Source organism: Penicillium malachiteum (assembly GCF_028827825.1).
Source record: "Penicillium malachiteum strain IBT 17515 chromosome Unknown utg000002l:1.0-8849297.0:1.0-8852440.0, whole genome shotgun sequence".
Classification (NCBI taxonomy): domain Eukaryota; kingdom Fungi; phylum Ascomycota; class Eurotiomycetes; order Eurotiales; family Aspergillaceae; genus Penicillium; species Penicillium malachiteum.
In genome coordinates, this window is record NW_026643095.1 from 3,128,253 (window position 1) to 3,146,803 (window position 18,551).

General features: G+C 47.4%; 7 protein-coding genes across 7 annotated transcripts; 2 read left to right on the top strand and 5 right to left on the bottom strand.

Moving 5' to 3' along the window:
- Positions 1-360: 360 nt before the first annotated feature.
- On the bottom strand, positions 361-1,212 carry N7483_004219 (YoaK family protein; the record flags this gene model as incomplete). The annotated part of the gene is made up of 1 exon (XM_057087656.1): positions 361-1,212. One exon carries the CDS (start codon positions 1,210-1,212, stop codon positions 361-363), a length of 852 nt encoding a protein of 283 aa, XP_056947485.1.
- Positions 1,213-1,515: 303 nt separating this feature from the next.
- N7483_004220 (Oxalate decarboxylase OxdC) lies at positions 1,516-3,040 on the top strand (the record flags this gene model as incomplete). The annotated part of the gene is made up of 4 exons (XM_057087657.1): positions 1,516-1,884; positions 1,938-2,062; positions 2,125-2,339; positions 2,394-3,040. 4 exons carry the CDS (start codon positions 1,516-1,518, stop codon positions 3,038-3,040), a joined length of 1,356 nt encoding a protein of 451 aa, XP_056947486.1.
- Positions 3,041-3,261: 221 nt separating this feature from the next.
- N7483_004221 (uncharacterized protein) lies at positions 3,262-5,547 on the bottom strand (the record flags this gene model as incomplete). The annotated part of the gene is made up of 5 exons (XM_057087658.1): positions 3,262-4,410; positions 4,459-4,529; positions 4,592-4,989; positions 5,046-5,400; positions 5,469-5,547. The coding sequence occupies 5 exons, from the start codon at positions 5,545-5,547 to the stop codon at positions 3,262-3,264; spliced, it is 2,052 nt and encodes a 683-aa protein (XP_056947487.1).
- Positions 5,548-6,257: 710 nt separating this feature from the next.
- N7483_004222 (uncharacterized protein) lies at positions 6,258-8,540 on the bottom strand (the record flags this gene model as incomplete). Its single annotated transcript, XM_057087659.1, has 1 exon — positions 6,258-8,540. One exon carries the CDS (start codon positions 8,538-8,540, stop codon positions 6,258-6,260), a length of 2,283 nt encoding a protein of 760 aa, XP_056947488.1.
- A 1,041-nt stretch (positions 8,541-9,581) lies between these two features.
- N7483_004223 (GH92 family glycosyl hydrolase) lies at positions 9,582-12,159 on the bottom strand (the record flags this gene model as incomplete). The annotated part of the gene is made up of 2 exons (XM_057087660.1): positions 9,582-11,453; positions 11,512-12,159. 2 exons carry the CDS (start codon positions 12,157-12,159, stop codon positions 9,582-9,584), a joined length of 2,520 nt encoding a protein of 839 aa, XP_056947489.1.
- A 704-nt stretch (positions 12,160-12,863) lies between these two features.
- On the bottom strand, positions 12,864-13,856 carry N7483_004224 (SDR family oxidoreductase; the record flags this gene model as incomplete). The annotated part of the gene is made up of 3 exons (XM_057087661.1): positions 12,864-13,160; positions 13,232-13,508; positions 13,567-13,856. The coding sequence occupies 3 exons, from the start codon at positions 13,854-13,856 to the stop codon at positions 12,864-12,866; spliced, it is 864 nt and encodes a 287-aa protein (XP_056947490.1).
- A 2,188-nt stretch (positions 13,857-16,044) lies between these two features.
- N7483_004225 (putative MFS transporter) lies at positions 16,045-17,605 on the top strand (the record flags this gene model as incomplete). The annotated part of the gene is made up of 3 exons (XM_057087662.1): positions 16,045-16,212; positions 16,267-16,403; positions 16,462-17,605. 3 exons carry the CDS (start codon positions 16,045-16,047, stop codon positions 17,603-17,605), a joined length of 1,449 nt encoding a protein of 482 aa, XP_056947491.1.
- Positions 17,606-18,551: the final 946 nt, after the last annotated feature.

An 18,551-nucleotide genomic window follows, 5' to 3' on the forward strand; every position in this document is an offset into this window, starting at 1 on the left:
TGACACTACTGGGATGCTTGACAGCTATCCTGTTCCCTGTTCCAATTGCCTTTTTCATCTTTGGGCCCAAAATTCGGAGTTGGAGCAAGTTCAGTGCGGATGACTAGGATTTGAGAATGATCAAATGGAGTTCTGTTGATGAAGAGTCCGCTTCCAGCTGATCGTCAATTGGCAAAATGATGATCTTGCCAGTGCTGACACCGAAGAGATGAAACTGTTAGATTATTTCATATATTATTTCACATGTATTATTTGTATTTGAGGGACTGTTCCAAGGAGTTGTATATCGTGTTTTGATGACCCGGGGTTGCCTAGATCGGCGAAACAAATTCTCACAAGATATCTATTAACTCACGGTCTTCACTCCTGCTTTTTCTTCCAACCAAGCCAAGCCAAAACCATGAATCCCTTGAGACTAGCAGCTGTCCAAAGGGCGCCCATCATTCCAACAGAGCTATGGGCCCAAAGGCCACCAAAAATGACTCCCAGAAGGAGGCATATCACAGCTCCAAGTCGACGCATTTCCTCAGTGTTCTGGAACACTTTCATAGAGAGGAAGTCTTCATGAGAGAAAAGATCACAGTAGATGCTCGTCAGGACAACACTTGTGAGGCCATTATATTTCAAGACGCGACTTGCTACTGCTTGTCCGCTGCTCTGGAATGCTACCAGACCAAGGGGTACAAGGACCTGCCAGCTTAATGGCGCATTGCGACCAGGGCGATAGATGGTGACGATCGTAGCAGCAGCCGTGATACAGAGCAGTTGTATCAAGAAGGAGACTGTCAAAACCCAGCGGTGTCTAGGAGAAAATATCCGATGAAATGCCGCGAAACATAGTGATCCAAGACAGAAACCACAGATGGAAACACCAGATTTGATCCATCGGTCATCATCTGTGCCAACTAGACCGAGACCGAAGTAAACAGTATTTCCTGTCTGCATGGAGACAAAGCTGCCCCAGATGAATACTGCAGAGCTATCCAGTAACCCGGTGATAATGTAGCAGGTGAGGAGAAGGAAGTCTCCTCGATAAGTGTCGATTTCTTCACGGAGATATTCGCCTAGGCCACGGCGTCGGAGTGGTGGCACATCTCCAAGGAGAGGATCACTTTCATTGACCATAGTTTCGTTATCGACTTGCGATTTCTCAAAAATGAGTTCTTCGTCGATATCCTCGTGTCTTTGTACTTCCTGCGTGCGGGGATTCATTTTTTCCTCCTAGCGTCTTCTCCCTAACCGATTGTCTCCTCACGGGAAAATACAGCCGCTATACGTCATAGGCCCACTTAACAAGGATTGTGGGGCCATGAATGAGCTTGACCTTTAATACGATGAGATGAGAGTTCATTGCGTCTTTTAAAAGAATGAATCAGCAAGGATGAACCGGATCAATCGGATGGTCTTGGTGAAAGCTTGACGTACCTTTGTGCGGGGTTGGGACCTTGAGACCTTAAAAGATCTTCCCCTTGCACAGCATGAAGAGTTAAAGGTTGAATACCACCATATCTCATTATGCACATGCTTTCCATGAAGTCTGTTGCTTTATTGCAACTTGGATTTCTACTTGTTCAGGGAATACCTGTTCCCGATCAAGCTATTCAGAAGCTACTCAAGATTCCTCCAGGTCGCAGCCAAGATGTACTGTTTGGCAATCCTCCCTTCACACCAGGTCATCGTGACCCATTTGATCACAAGGTAGACTCGATTGGGGATGATCGAGAGCCTTTACCGTACAGTGGAGGTAACGGTGCTTCAATTGAAGGTCCCAGAAACAAAGATCGCGAGAAGCAGAATCCCGACCTTGTTCGTCCTCCCAGCACTGACCATGGCAGTATGGCCAATATGCGCTGGAGCTTTGCCGATTCGCATATTCGGATCGAGGTATGTCGTCGCGCCGCGTGCTTAGCTTGAAGGCACTTCTAACTAAAATCTAGGAAGGAGGATGGACTCGCCAGACCACGATTCGGGAGCTACCAACCAGTCGCGAGCTAGCAGGTGTGAACATGCGCCTGGATGAGGGGGTGTATCGCGAGTTACACTGGCATACAGAAGCAGAATGGTAAGGTGTAATCAATCTTACGAATGAAGATAACCATTTTACACTCGTGCTAACTTGCCAAGGGCGTATGTGCTCGTGGGTAAGGTCAGGGTGACTGCACTCGACCCGGATGGCGGCAGCTTCATGGATGATCTGGAAGCAGGCGATTTGTGGTACTTTCCTGCAGGATTTCCTCACTCTTTGCAAGGATTGAGTCCCAATGGCACCGAGTTCCTCCTCATCTTCGACGATGGAAATTTTTCTGAGGAGTCAACATTCTTGTTGACGGATTGGATGGGTATGAGATCAACCAAGGAGCATTGAATCTGCAATCGACTAACCTACGTGACAGCACATACACCTAAGGCAGTACTGGCCGAGAACTTTAGAGTAAAGCCCGAGAAATTCCTCTCTATCCCGACCGCGGAAAAGTACATTTTCAAGGGTTCCGTACCAGGCAGCATTGATCACGAGAAACCCCGTGGATTCCACAAGAGCAAGATCCAATTCACCCACCACATGCACGCTCAATATCCTCTTCAAACTACAGGTGGTCTAGTACGCATCACGGATTCTACCAATTTCCCGATCTCAAAGACAGTGGCTGCAGCTCACCTCGAGATTGCTCCGGGCGCACTTCGGGAAATGCATTGGCATCCTAACGCGGATGAGTGGACATATTTCAAGAAAGGTCGAGCGCGTGTTACTGTTTTTGCAGCTGAAGGGAATGCCCGAACATTCAACTACATGGCTGGAGATGTGGGGATTGTACCGCGGAACATGGGTCACTTCATTGAGAATTTGAGTGATGACGAGCCCCTGGAGGTGCTGGAGATTTTCCGCTCTGATAAATTCCAAGATTTTTCGTTGTTTCAGTGGCTTGGAGAGTCGCCACGACGCTTGGTTGCGGAACATATTTTTGGTAATGATAAAGAGGCAGCGGAGGACTTTTTGAAGCAGATTGAGGGAGCTGAGAAGGATCCGATCAAGAATACATAAATTTATCTGGATAATTCAGAGATATCTCCTACATACTCTAACAATGAATGATTCGCTTCAAGTACAACTTGAATTAAAAAGCTTTCACATTTCTTTGGTAAATCAACTTCCTAATATTCAATGCGGAAAATCCGAGTCATATTCATCCGCCCCGTCAAGCTGCGAACGCACTTCCTAGAGGTAGTATATTACTAAATTCGCGCGGCATCACAATCAAACTCTCAATTTCCAGACAGATCGATTGTCGGAATTTCAGACATATGCAACTTTGCACTACCATAAGGACGAAGCGTGACGTTAAAAGCATCCCCTAAGCACGTTCTATCTTTCTTCGGGATGGGCGACCCAGGAACGGCTCCCAAAAACATTGGCCAATCAATGAGACAGCCTGTGGCAGTCATGGACATTGGAAGAGCGCCATCCTGGAAGGTAGGCTCTGGAAGAGGTCCCGAACCAGGATTATAAGCCAGAGTAGTTGGGTCAATCGCAACATTCCATTCAGTTGTATTGAGAAGAACATAATCCTGAGCCTGAGGTGGGTAGGTTCCAGCTGGGTATTCGGACTGGTTATTGTAGAATTTGGGTGGACCGGGCGAGATATCAGGTTTGATGTACAAGGCATAGAGAAGCGCCCCTCGATAGACCGAGACGGTATCATTTGCACGGGGTGTCACTACTAGTTCTGTTCCGATGGTGTAGTTAAATTTGGTTATGCCGGATGGGATATCGAACTGCATCAGGCCAGTGCTGCTGTCTGTGGCAGGGGTGTCTAGACCCTCGATTGTGACTCCAGTTGACCAGTTGGGTACCCGGAGATACAACTGCAATTCGGTGTCACTATCAACGGTATAAGAAAGAGTGTTATCGAATGGATAGTCTGTATCACAGTTCACAGACACTGTCTTCCCGCTTATTTCAGTCTGCACTCTTCCCGGGCTGAGTAGAGCATGTACAAGGCCTGTATCGCCTTTCTTCACGTATGAGTAAAGAACGAACTTCGGATACCCCTGTGGATGATTGACGGTACAGCAAGGATAGTTTGGCTCAAGTGCAAACGTATTGGCCAGTGAGTTGTCATCATAGAATGGTGTTGCAGAAAGATCCTTGGAGTATGGCTGGTTTGGCTCAGTCATATATTGGTGACTCCACCAGTCGCCCATAAGAGCCGCAGGCAAAGCGTTATACGCCGCCAGCTCAGCGCGATCGGCATAATATGGGTCGCCGATTGCGAAGTAGTTGTATGCGAGAGAGTACATGGTCTCTACATCTGTGCAGAGCTCCGACCCATAGTACGGGTTGAGTCCATCGATTCGCTCATCTGCGAGAATGGTGCCACTGGGAGATCCGTGGTATTCAAAAGTCCAGTTTACCTAGATAAATAAGTAAGTTATTCATAGCTTTCAGGATATTTGACTCACTCCGTTCATTGCAGTTGTTAGAAGGCTATCGTTGAAAGTAGATCGCCTTAGAACGGCGGCATATTTCAGACCTGGGAACTCCATCAAGTTAGTCCTATCATATGATGCTCATTGTTGGGCATCGCAAACTGACCTTCCGCAATAGTCACTCCATGTAAAAACTGCCAATTATCGTCTGTAACGGACTGGGGGAGATCATAAAAGTCTTCCTTAATATAGGTCTGCTCAGTGTACCACCCTTCCCACTTGTAGGCATATTGATGCATCATATCAAGATTTTCCATCAAAATCTGGGTCTGATTCCGTGGATGGTTATCGATGAGCCACTGAACACTGACCATCATATCCTCCGCCCGAGCGCGGAACCAAAGGAAATCATCAGCCGAGGGTATGTCACCTTCATGCCAGATCATTCCTGTTCCGTTATCCTTCAACATGGTATTCATAAGTCCATTGAAACGAAGCATCGCATCGACGATTGGTGTTTCGTAGGTGGAATTCGCATCTGCCAAGTTCATCCAGCCGAGGAACCTGAGTGTTATGTTAGAGACAGAGATAAGTTCACCAAGGTCAACGAGTATACTGACAGCAGAGTTCGAGCCCAGATCATCCGTTCATTGCCATCCAAAGTCTCTGGGCCAATCCAACCATCGGGTTGAATTCGACTAATAACGTTGTCAACAATGTCGTGGACTTGTGCTTTGAGACGATCATCTTGTGCTGTGTATGCGAGGGGTACGAGCGCATTCACCCAGTATGGCAGCGCTTCATTCAGATCACTATATTCCTGATCTCCACCAATCCACGATGAATGTTTGACAAAGCGATAAAAGTCATATAAGTGACCACCAAGACCTGCAGCAGAGGTCTCAAGTTCGGTTTTCAACCAGCCGTTCGGAGTGATGCTACCCAACGGAAGGGGGTCATATGCAAATGGGACGACTGAAGACAGCTCAGTTAATTAATATAACTGATCTCAAAAGTAATCATGGTCTTTGATTCCTACTCACGAGGTGTATTCGCTTCTGTCTCTTTGACAAGATTCAATGCGAATGGCAAAAGCCAAAGCACAGACCTCTTCGAAAGCATCGTTGAGTGATGGGTTACTAGGGGCTATCCCTAGTTGCGATCTATTCGAGTGAGTAGTATGCATACGTCCCTGAGGCCATATTAAGTAATGAAATCGGAGACTAATGTGAGCGATGGAGTATATGCTCACTAACCCCGGGCCCAAAAGGGTCTCAGTGATCTACAGCTTGAGAATGAGGAGAAATGTAACCGTCGTGGGGCTCGACCCGATTTGAATTCTATGCATCTTGCAGATCTTTCTCTTACAAGTCACAGATTAAGCCGTTCCATCGGTAAATTGCCAGAAAAGAATAACGTTACGCTGCGGAGATGTTGTGGATGTCATGAATCATCGTTTGACGTTAGGACTCGGACCGTGACTCGGTTCTTTATGTCAATGCTCACGTTGAAGTCAAAAACTCTCAATGATGTAGGAGGGCTAGTGCTCCATTCCAAGATTTCCAAAATTGATTTGACCGCAATGACAATAAGTTGAATGTGAGTCGCTAAGAACCCAATATTGGCGAATTTGAAGAGGATCATCGGATAAATACACTACATTGTAGTATGCTCAGTTATTCAAGAGGCTGTGATTGATATTCAAATACTAGTACATTCAAGAAAGAAGTCATCAAACCATAGTGGTAGATATACAGAGACATGAAGTTTCATTTTCATCAGGCATCAAGCCGCCAATGGCAGTAATGTTCAGTGGTACTTGGGCAACACGATTAAACCCGGATAACAGTACCATTCTCCTTGCGAATGAAGTCGAAGAAGTCCTTCAGGTTGTTGTGCTTAGGCTGGCCAACAACGAAGACAGCAGGCTTTCCGTAAGGTGCAGGGACAACAGCGGTCTCTCCACTGTGGTACTCCTTGCCAGTCCAGACATGCTTGTAGGTCTCACCGTGACCAGGGAAGTAGACGCGCACAGCCTTGTGGCCAGGGTCCAGGACAGGAGCGACGTAGAGATCAGCACCGAGGAAGAAGCTCTCGTAGCTGATCTGCTTGGCCTTCAGATCAGTGGGGTGGTAGATAACGGGCATGCGAACAAGAGGCCAGCCAAGGTGCTTGCTCTCAGTGTCCAGAATCTGACGACGGTACTTGCCCAGACTGGCGAACATGCGGGCATTGTAGGCGTAGTAGGAGTAGGTAGAACTGTTGGTGTAGAATTGAGTGTTCACCTCGGGAACGTTACCCTCGTGCGATCGGAAAACAGCGCTGGAAACGGCGGACAGTTCACCCCAGCGACCGAGCAGCTCAGCGGTACGGTTGACAATTCCGTTGCTGTTCCAGGTGGTAGTGTATCCACCGATCTCGACGTGTCCGTGGGCATAGCCAGACAGACCCATGTGGCCGAGAATAGTCACAGCAGACTTGATTCCATCGTTAACACCCCAGTCGGTGTTCTGGTCTCCAACCCAGTACAAGTTCATGTTGCGGTTAGCGGACAGGGAAGAGGAACGGTGGAAGATGAGCGACTCGGCAACAGCAGAGACACTCTTGCGAAGGGAGTCATGCAGAATAGACCACTGGCGGGGGTACTTGTTGTGGTAGGTACGCGGGTTGACGCTCTTGTTGGCGAACACGGTATCGGGAGTGACGGGGGTGTACTCGCCGAAATCACACATGTATCCAGAGACATTAGCGCTCCAGACCTGCTCAACGAGGACATCCTTGAACCAGGCCCAAGCCTTGGGGTTGGTTAGATCCACAATACCCGCATCAATACCGACACCACTGGAGATAACCGCAGTAGAGTTGATAGTGGAGTTTTGAATCATGTAACCGCCCTCGGTAGCTTCCAGGTAAAGGTTGCGACGGTAGCCATCAGGCTTGGTGCTGACATTGGCCAAGAAGGGGTTAATGTAAGACAGAGTTCGAACGTTGTGCTCATCACGCAGGTTTTGAACAAAGGCGTCCCATGTTGGGTAGAGATCCTCATCGTTCTCCCAGTTCCACCACAAACGGGAAACAGTGAGGCCATTCAGGTAGGACGCAGTCTGAGTGTGGGTACCAGACCAGTCCTGGAGCCAGACACCAGCAATGGGGCACGAGAGGTTGAGACCCCAGTTGACAATGCTGTTGACCTTGGTTTGTCCACCCTGGATACCAAGAACGGCACCAGTATCAGCCCACTTGGGGATCTCAGGCATGCGTCCAGTGTACTCGGTAAGCATGGTGATACCGTTGAGCATGTTGCTAGCCTGCATGAAGTAACCCTCCACGCTCAGCTCGGCATAACGCACAGTGACGGAGCTGGCGTTGGTGAAATCAAAGTTGGCGTAAGCAGTGCTCTCATCGCTCAGGTGGAAGACTCGAGCATCCGAACTGATGTACTGAGGAATAGCAGAGTAAGTGGTGTGCTTGTCACCACCGGAGAAGAAGCTGTAGTTGTTCTCCAGGTTGGTAGTGGGCTGGTCACCACGACCGACACCACCCTCGCGAGAGAAGATAGGGACAGACTGGTTTTTCAAGGAGGCAAAGGAGCCTTGACCACCGAGACCGTAGAAGTCTTCAGATGGGGAGGAGCGGTATGTGAGGAAAATATTGGCCAATGAATCACCAGAAGAGGCACTCTGGTCAACATTGATGCTAAACGCAATACGATCCGGGTACTCAATAGGGACATAGAGAGTCAACAAGAATTGGGCAGTCTCATTGCCACAACCAGAGAGAGTGCCTTGAACGACTGCAGCGTGACCGTTGACACTTCCTTGGTATGACTGTTGAGCGACCCGAGTGATACGCTCAGAGGAGCACTTGTTTTCATCGACCTGGGTGATCTCGAAGTTACCACTTGAGTCGACGATATCATCGAGTCCTGCACTGGCGCTCAAGAATGCCTTGCCGGGGACAGTCTCCCAGATTGTCTTGTTCTGGCCGGTGACAGCCAGGTGGTTAGCAGCCTGGTCCACATTAAGCGTAAAGCCACTGCCGAGGTCCCATGGGGCCTGAGCCGCGAAGGCTGATGCCGCAAGGGTCGACCAGATCCAAGACTTCGGACCAATCATCTTCCAAACAGTGATACCGAACAAAATATCAAACTGGAAGAGAAACACAACAAAAATCTCATCAGACAAGCGGCAATCCTTAACTATTTAAGCATCTTGCATCTTGCATTGCCTCCGATTTTGCCGAAGGGCTCCCCAGATACATTAGTTGATGACCCACCGGGGAAATTCCGTGACAACTCGGGTCCCTACGTCACAAATAATCCAATCCGAGTGGATGATAGACATAAAGACCCATTGATTTAATGACGATCAGCTTGTTCCGTTCTGTAATGGAGCTATTTAAGAGGTCAATGGCGCCATGAGCTCCACAATTGTCGACCCCATCGGCTCGTGTCGAGTTCTCCGCTCGGAAACTGCCCGACTTTCTCCTCCTAAACACATTGCCGTCCCCCGGATTTGAATGGGGGTGGAAAGTGACGAATCTGCAAGGTGCATATCACCTATGTCGCTCTCCATTTTTTTCAGGGATTTTTGAGATTATCATTGGGGATTGATCTGTAATTGAATAAATCCCGGGTCGGTATGCCGATGAGCCGAACAATTGAGTTTCACTTTTCATTTCTTCAATCCTGCATCTTTTGACGAAATGTGGGGCCTCCGCATTGGTTTTCCGATTTTCTTCGTCCAAGTTGCCAAGCACGTCTTTAACGGCTAAAATGAGTAACGAATAGCCGGTAAAAGTGCCCAGGTGGTGAGAGTGAACTAAATCGTTCAAGGCAATAACCCCGTAGTCCTCCGTGGCATGGTTACTATGACTAAATGGCGGGAGATAGTGGACCGCGGTTGGGAATCTTGGAAAGCCTTCAACGTCACTGAGGACTGGGGTATCCGATGCAAATTGAAGTTCTGAAATTTTAAAATTGAAATATGAGACTAAAAGGGCACTTTGTAGGGTCTCACGATTGGGATGCAACAGTGTGTATTGAGTTAGGGACCCATTCAGGCACAGATGGAGGTAAGCCGGGTCAAATGACTGAATAAAAGGAGCCTGAATAATGGTACGGAATGATATTCTTCGTCTTGAAATGAGGCCCATCGTTATTCTTCCCATAGTGGAACTGTTCCCCAGGATGTAGGAGCATCGCTCATCTCGAACTGGATGCTTCCTGCATGTAGAATATCGGTGTGCGTCAAAACTGGAGACATGAGGATCTTGCCGCCGACTTTCAAGCTCTTGATGTATGGCTTGGTAGGTGCTCCCGGGGCAGTGATAACGAGCACTCTATCCGGTCTATCTGTGGGTCGACCACCCGTAGCAGCCTCCGCTGGGAATCGAATGGTAGTCTTCTCGAAGAATGGCGTCCCAACAATGTATTCATCGCTTGCAGGATTGACCGGATAAAATCCCAAAGCTGAGAAAATATACCAAGCACTTGTCTGACCCAAATCATCGTTCCCACTCAGGCCCCCGCTTGTAGCATTGTAGTTGGACCAGGCGATGCCAGGAATGGTCTCCGCAGAGCTAGCCGGGTAGCCGAGGACTGAATAAAGATAAGGAACATGATGACTTGGCTCATTCGTCTGGTCATTATGTCCGCCTTGAAAGTAAACATCCAATTTGCCGCGCATGGATTCCCGGCTGCCAAACAGTTGAGACAAGCCTTCGATATCATGCAACACGTCGAAAGTGTAGACCCAGTCATCTCCTTCCGTCCAGCCCCATTCACTATTCGCCCAAGTTCCATTTCCATTCCGTGCCTGCATGAACTGAGTCTCATTGTTCCAAATGGTAGCATAGTTACCACTACGGACGCGGAGCGCTTCGATGGACGCATTGTCCGCGCCAGCATGAGCCCCGACAATGGAGCAGGCATAGTCATCGAACGCATAGTCCAAAGTCCTACTGCCGGCTTCAGACCATCCATCATTTGATACCCAACCCTGCTTCATATAGGCTGTAAGACCAGCACGCACCTCGTACGAGGTGTAAGGCTCTCTGTCATAGTAAAGAGTCTCAAGGTCGTGCTCTGGGGGTGTATATGCGTCTTTCTTAACTGCAGCCCACGCTTTCGCAATGTCGAAATCTCGGAACCCTCTCTCTAAGGCGTTTGCCAAGACTGCGTCAGCGTTTGTGGCGATCATGATATTGGTTTCGATCATATTAGCCCACATGGGTAACCACCCAGACCAATCAAAAATTTGAAGCATCGAACGCATCATGCTGTTCACTCGCTCAGGCGCGAAGAGTGTCAATAGGGAATGCTCTGCTCGATAAGTGTCCCAAATGGACCATGACTGATAGTAGGAATCGTTTGCAGTGTGTACACTGTCAGTGTATCCCGAGTAAAACGTCCGTTCATTTCCATCATGCGAAGCAGGCTCGGAGAAATCACTTGGATATTGCAAAGCATGAAAGAGACCGGTATAAAAGATCTTGCGGGGGTCATGATCAGAGTCGGTTTTGTTGACACCTTCGATTGTTACGCGACTTAGCTTTTCAAGCCATGCTTCCTTGACATTTTGAACGGTATCTTCAAATTTAGAGCCAGCCGGAGTCTCAATCTCTAGATTGCGTCGTGCTTGTTCCACACTAACATATGAAATGCCAGTTCGGACTTCTACGGCAGTCACGTTTGGACTGAATCGGACAAATGCACCGGTAAAATTGCCAGTACGGTCACTCTGACCTTCCAGGGAGGTGTTTCCGTTGGTCACGCCATAACTCGCAAATGGCTCGGAGAATCGCGAGACAAAGTACCCCTTGAATGAGGATGCATGGTCCGGTCCGAGTAAGTAGTCTTGTCTTTCAGAGTTATAACCATAAACCTCATTGGCATTAGGATCAATATGGGCTTCTCCAGTCCAGTTCTGGCGAGAAATCTCAATGAAGACCCATGGCTCCGACTTCCCACTGCAGTCCTGGAAGTCAAATCGGAGATGTCCTGCGTGCGAATCCGCTGCTAGAGCTACCTATAATTTAGTTAGAATTTATTTCCAGTTTTATGATATAGAGGTTGAGTGGCAGTACCTGAATTGACTTCGGGTACGTTTCATCGTGAGATTTGGAGCTGATCTCCACCTGCGCCTCATTCCGCTTTCTCGTCCGACCATTGGCTCCTTCTTCAACCTCCTCTGGGACCGCACCAGCGCCGCCAGGATCAGGTCCATCATTAGCATAGGCCGCTGTAGCATTCAAATCGCGGTTCAAAAGCTGCGTAGCATCAAGAAGAACCTCGTAAACATAGGGTGTGCTCTTTTCGTCCTCTTTTCGGAATGCAAGTCCCCGGTTGATAAACGCGGGCTGGACTTCGCCCATTCCAGGGCTCAAAACAATTTGACCCGCCTCCCCCATCCAAATAGCCGGCTGATGTGTAGCCTGAAATCCATGGATGCGGCGATCGCTGTCACCATATGGACATTGGGAAATGAAGTTTTCTCGTGTTTGTGGTGTCCATCGAGTCATTGCGAATGGAGGCGCGACGGAGGGGATCATTCCGCCATTGTTGTTCGGCGAATCGCCATATGTCCCGATAAGAGGGTCGACGAATTGGAGTACGCCGGCATTCTCATGATAGTTGGGAATGCTTTTGATTGCGCAGCGACTAGTACGACGCGTCGGTTGGGCAGAAACACACGCTAGGGCTAGGAACAGCGTAGCAGCCGTATAGTCCTTCATCTTGCAGGACAAGTGCGCACTGCTAGTAAGTAGGTCTCTTTAGCAGCTGGAGATGCGGTTCAAGGGATGAAGCATTTTATATCAGAACACAGGACGGGTTAGTAAAACGGGTACAAGGAGACACCAGTCCAGCTCGGCAGTCGAATCCCGGCTATGAAGCTTTAAAACTCTGGTTGAAGGTAAGCTAAGGCGCCGAGGACGTGGGGTGGAAGTAACCCTGTGGCTTTGTTATAGCGCCGATCATAATTCTCCATGACGAATATGCGGGGTCAGGGATTCAGGGTCACATTCAAGCGGGTATTTCGCTAGAGCTGCCGACTACTTCGGCGTCTGCAAACATTTATGCACAAAGACAATCTCGGATCATTCTGCAATGCTTCGCCACACATGGAATTTGGCAGCTCTGAATTATGGCCGCAAGATAATATTGTGCGTAGAATAGGATTGTATTCCTCATTCAGGAGCAGCAGCACGGGACAGGGAAAATGATATTCCGTCACGGTGTATACCAGTTGGCCGTGAACATGAACAAGATTTGAATACAACTTGAATAATTCAGCCGTGGAGGCTGGTTAATGAGAACTTTTTCTTTTCATCACTTATCCTCGGCACTTTATTTTTTGAACGTAATCTATTGCTCTAGTCTTATCACCAATATAATAAGATCCATCATGATGCTCACATGCGCCCAAGGTCTATTCATCTCAGGCATAATTCGTGCTAGTGGAAACTTCTTCCTGCACCTTCAAGTCATTTTCAAGTCTCTCGCAGCTCTTCTGGATCCTGGCATACGCATCATTCCCCAGAACAAGTCTAGAGATCTTGCCTGACAGGGGACCAGCTATTCCAGTGCCTGTGACAACCTCGAAAATGCGATCGACTCCTTTCTGGGGATCACCAGCCTGCTTCCCATGGATAGTAAGAAACTTCCGCATTATCACTCCGACCGGGTCATCATAGTGTGGCGCCACCTTGGCCGGGTCAGGACTTGCATCAGCCAACTACAACACCACAAAATTAGCACTGATTGCAGATATCGAAATCACAAGCGAAAAATTTATCGAAAACTTACTGCGCTAACAAAGTTCGTGCGGAAATTACCAGGCTCAACAATCAGCACGCGGATGTTATGGGGAGCAACTTCCTTAGCAAGCGACTCGGATGCTGCCTCTAGCGCGGCCTTAGAGGCACTGTACAATGAGCATGCTGGCATTGGGTCCTGGGCGGCAACGCTGGAGATATTGACAATAGTACCAGAGCCCTGGGCACGCATGCCAGGAAGGACAGCCTGCAGGGTGTACAATGGACCGAAGAAGTTTGTTGTCATTTGTAGGGTTGCCTCCTGGTCACTACAAGATGTCAGACGGGGCAATTTCCATTATGCGCTTCATATTGGTCGTTACGTACGTGATGTCCTCGCACGGGGCCAGGATGGAGTAGCCGGCAACATTGATCAGATAATCGATGCGACCAAGGGCCTGTACCTTGCTTGAGATGCTGGACTGTGACTCTGTCATATCCAACTCGATCACCGAGCCTCCAGCCTGCTCGATCTGCTCAACTGCTGTGGCGCCTTTGGTCTTACTGCGTATCGACCCGATAACACGGTGTCCCGCGCGTAGAGCACGGAGACACATTTCAAGACCAAGGCCATTAGAAGCGCCTGTGATAAGCCAAACAGGAGATGACTCGGACATAATGTGCAGATTATCAGTTCAATGATGTGGAACAGAAGAACTTTAATCGACTACGAGTTGTATCAGATGCGATATCGAAGGTGGAGAGGAAGCGGTATATAAATATGTGATGATTCATTGAAGGTTTTCACTTGCACATGAAGGTGAAGATGAGACCATAGCATATGCGCTGTTTGCACATGTGTGCTCCACTATATCAATCAAGAATGAGAATCCTGCTTCAAACCTTCAGTACATAAAGCTGCAGTGGTTAAATCCGACAAGACCGAACCTTGGAACATCATGATCCCAAGGTTAAATGTACCAAGCACGATATCCAGATGCAGATAATGACAAAAAATCAACAAGAATAGTACCAATCAGATTGTCTTACATATCAAAAAAGAAGTGAATTATTACAGACCTCCAAAGCTACTACACCTTGAAAGAGTTCAAGTTTATGGTGGGCACTGGCAAGCAAATAGCTCTGAAAATAATGTAAAGATAGGGCAGATATGGCCTAGATCACCGTGGGATTTCTGCGTTTCTGCTTACATGGCATGGTAGGCAGCTAACATTGGCCAGAATGATCTTAGTTTCGGAGTTAATCTGATAGCGCCGTTTTCTCCGGCGAGCAGAGTCCTGGCTGAGCAATTAATTGGTCTTAAAGCCAATGTGGAGGGGTGGGGGCGTAAATTGAAGAGAGGGGTAACAATTTGAATGTTTCAGAGTGCGAGATAGAGAGCGCCAAAGGGAATGAAGAGATAAGAGATCACTATTATTGGGCCAGGTCAAGTCATTTATCGACTGGTAGTTAAATGTACCAGTAAAAAGTGATGTATGGGGCTCACGCTACCTAGACTAGTGATTTACAGTACTAAGTGGACTAGTCCTGGAGATCATAAAGCTCTAGAATGATTTAAAGCGCAGATTATGAATCTTGAGTTGTTTTATTTTATAATGTGATAGGTCTATATTTAGTAGGGAAAAGAATACCATACTTCCAGCCTGAGGTCAGACGTTTTGAGTCAAAGAAGCCTGGGTGGACTGGGGAGGGCTGCCTGGGAATTCTGGCATTAATATCGTTTCTCAGTTATAGGGGTAAATTTGGGAGTCCAGATAACCATACGCATCGTAGTAGCTCAGCGGGCTATCGTGTCTGTCCCGATGTGATTTGACACTATGATACCATAAGACTAGAATGCTGGGACTGAGGGTTGTCAAGTAGCATCCGCGAGCGTGAGACTTGCCTAAGTGGAACACCACCGTGAGAAAGCATGCAGCGGACTATGTGAAAGACTTCTGCGGAGCCTTTTTCTTTTTGCTCTTTCTTTTGATATTACTTTTATATCTTTATCTATTTTTTATTGGATTTGTTATTATTTTTTAAAAGTTGAGGCTTTTATCATGCTCATCTTGATGCCTCACTTGGCATAAACATCGCGAAATCTAAAAGTCCTCGGTTCGATCCCTGCTCATTACATTTCTTCTTATTCTTTTTCTCGTAGTCCTGGATCAATATGGACCACTCCCTATCTTATTCCAAGCTTACATTTTGAGGTTGACGCCTACTGATCTTGAAGTTCAACTGACAAAGAAATGATGGCTAATTTCTCACACCCGGAAACCTTGGAAGTGCATCGACTCGGAAAATGCGCTCTATCATTCGAACCATCCTACACCTATTTGAAAATCCGAGAGTTATCAAATGATCTAGCTTCTAATTTCTGCCAAGATAAATGAGCCTTGGATTGACTAATAGTACTATACGACTGGTAATCAGGAACTTGAAGGCAAAGGAATCCAACAAAATTGGAAAAGTAAAATAATATAGTATCATGATACTTTCTTGTCAACCTTCCTCCAATGAGAGCTGTCACTCTCATTCTCCGACTCGGATAAGGGAACTCTGTCGTAACTTCCGGTTGCTCCCAGGTGAATAACCGATCGGAAAAGCACTTGACAGGTTTCTTGGTACTCTCAAAATGGCCTCGTTCACGACCATTATAGCTAGCAGTCCGCTCATTCCTCTCTTGGCAGTCTGTGCCTGTGTCTTGGCAAACACTTCCCCACGGGGTAGATATAGATCCATGTGTCGAGCTTAATCATGATATTTTCATTTCTACAAATACATGTCCAAAAGCCCTACTGGCGATCTTGTTTTTTGAGACTCGGAGTCATATGACTGCGAAGAGAGTAAACCTTCATAATGAAGACAATGACCAAGACCTCAGATAAAGATGAGGGCCATGTGGAGCATGTAGATATGCTCAAGGGGGATTTGGAAGTGACTCCTCAGTATGATCAGTTTGGCTCGGCGGCGAAGGTTGACCCAAAAGAGATCGCACTCGTTCGGAAAATCGATATTTACATGATGGTAAGTTTTTTACACCAATGCTCAAACAGATGCGATCATGCTAATTCGAGCAAGCCAATATTGTGGTTTATGTACTTCTTGAATTTCCTTGATCGGAACGCCATGGTGAATGACAAGCTCAACAGCCTTTCCGAGGACCTAAAACTAGAGGTAACACAGTACAATACCTGCATCAGTATCTTATTTGTTGGGTATGTACAATCATACAGTGCCTTTGCTGCAATAAACAATATACTGATCAGATTGAAGTTATTTACTAGGCCAGGTCCCATCCAACATGCTCCTCAATCGCGTCAAGCCAGCTCACTATATGGCGGGCTTTATGATGGCCTGGGCTATTGTCTCCACCTTGACTTGTCTTGTCAAGGACTACTATGGGATGCTGGTTTGTCGCTTGATTCTCGGAATTGTTGAAGCCCCATCTTACCCTGGAGCCTTGTTCATGATATCGCTTTTTTACAACAGAAAGGAAGTCACCACACGAATGGCTATTCTCTACACTGGAAACATGCTGGCAAGTGCACTCTCTGGTCTAATCTCGGCTGTGGTATTTTCCGGTCTAGACAAGAAGGCTGGCATAGCCGGATGGCAGTGGCTTTTCCTGATTCAGGGTGTCGTCACTGTCGCCGTGGCTATTCTTGCATTTTTCGTCCTACCAAACTCGCCGCTTCAGACGCCATGGCTTACCCCAGAGGAGAGACAACTGGCCCATCACCGCATCGCTCGCGATACAACCCAAAAGCAAGAAGGTACCAGCACATGGGGAGGACTGAGAGAGGCTTGTACTGACTGCCGTACCTGGATCTTTGCATTGATGTGCAATCTTCACCTTTCCGCAAATGGATTCAAGAACTTCATGCCAACTGTTGTAAAGACACTTGGCTTCAATGACACCATCACTCTGGTGCTCACCTGTCCACCTTATCTCCTCGCGACGTTCACTTCAGTGGCCGTATCTTGGTCTTCTGGTCGTCAAAATGAGCGGACCTGGCATACAACTATCTCGAAACTATTAGCCATTGTGGGATTTGCTGTTGGATGTGGTACTTTGAATATCGGAGCTCGGTATTTTGCCATGATTTTGTTTGTGGCTGCGACCTACGGTGTAAACAACATCAACATCGCTTGGGTTGCGGCAACGGTCGGCCAAACAGATGAGAAAAAGGCTGTGGCGATCGCAATTACCAATACTTTGGGAAATCTGGCTAGTGTATACTCCCCATATTTGTGGCCTGACAGTGATGCCCCGAAGTTTGCCACGGCCATGTACTGTAGTATCGGATTCTCGGCGGGAGTCGTCATCTTGGCTTGGGTAATGAGGTTTATCCTGGTCAAACAGAACAAGAAGATTCTGACTGACAATCCGGAGGAGATAAATCTCTATGCCTACTGAATGTGGAATATGCCTCTCAAAGAGATTTCGTTATGGGGAGAATGTGAATGGATCAGTGTTGCACATGTGATGTCTCAGGCTTCCTGCCAGTGGGAGCCTCTGGCTGCATGGGAAAAGGATTGAGCAAGGAATCATTTACTCAATCCAGGTTAATCTACAAATACTAAAAAGGAACTTGAAATCTTGAGAGCTCAAGGTCCCCAGACTTGAATCGGAGATGTACTTCAAATGTTACACTTGAATAGGTAAGACTTTGAAATAATAAATGAGGACCCTAGGCCAGACTCTCTTCAAATGTTCTTGGTGAATGCTGTTTTCTATGGATGTTCAAGTTGTAAGAAACAAGTCCTCACGCCGCGCTCCGCGCGGCACTGCGAGTGAACATTTGAAGCAGCCAGCATCTGAAATTTGGAAATTTATGTCCTCAGCACACGAGTACTTGGCCAGACATGTCTACATCCTCTCAGATAGGTAGGGATGTTCACATACTTAGTAGTAAGTACAGGGCTCAGTCCGAGTCGGTCACGGTAGCGTATGGAGACAGGTGAGTGATAAGCTGCACCTCTTTGTATGTAAGTACCTAGTATGGGGTTACCTACTAGTACATGGTTATGTACTAGTACTTATGTACCTACATGGTTACCTACATGGTTACGTTATATGATTACCTGGAGGGGAAGGCTAACTGCTATATAGTTAGATATGAGTACCTAACTGGCAACCATAGGGCCCCGATATCAAAAGTGAGAGATAGCTGAATTAAGAGGGAGATATTCATTTTTAGATTGGATAAACGGAAGAAAAATCTTGTTTCAAGTTATCGGGGAATCTGTGGTCTAAGCTTTGGGCTGGGTACTCCTCCTTCAATGTTAAGTAGTCTGCCAGATGCCAGTGGTGAGGAAACTGAAACTCGAAAAACTACTGCGACACAAGTAGGAAAAGAGGT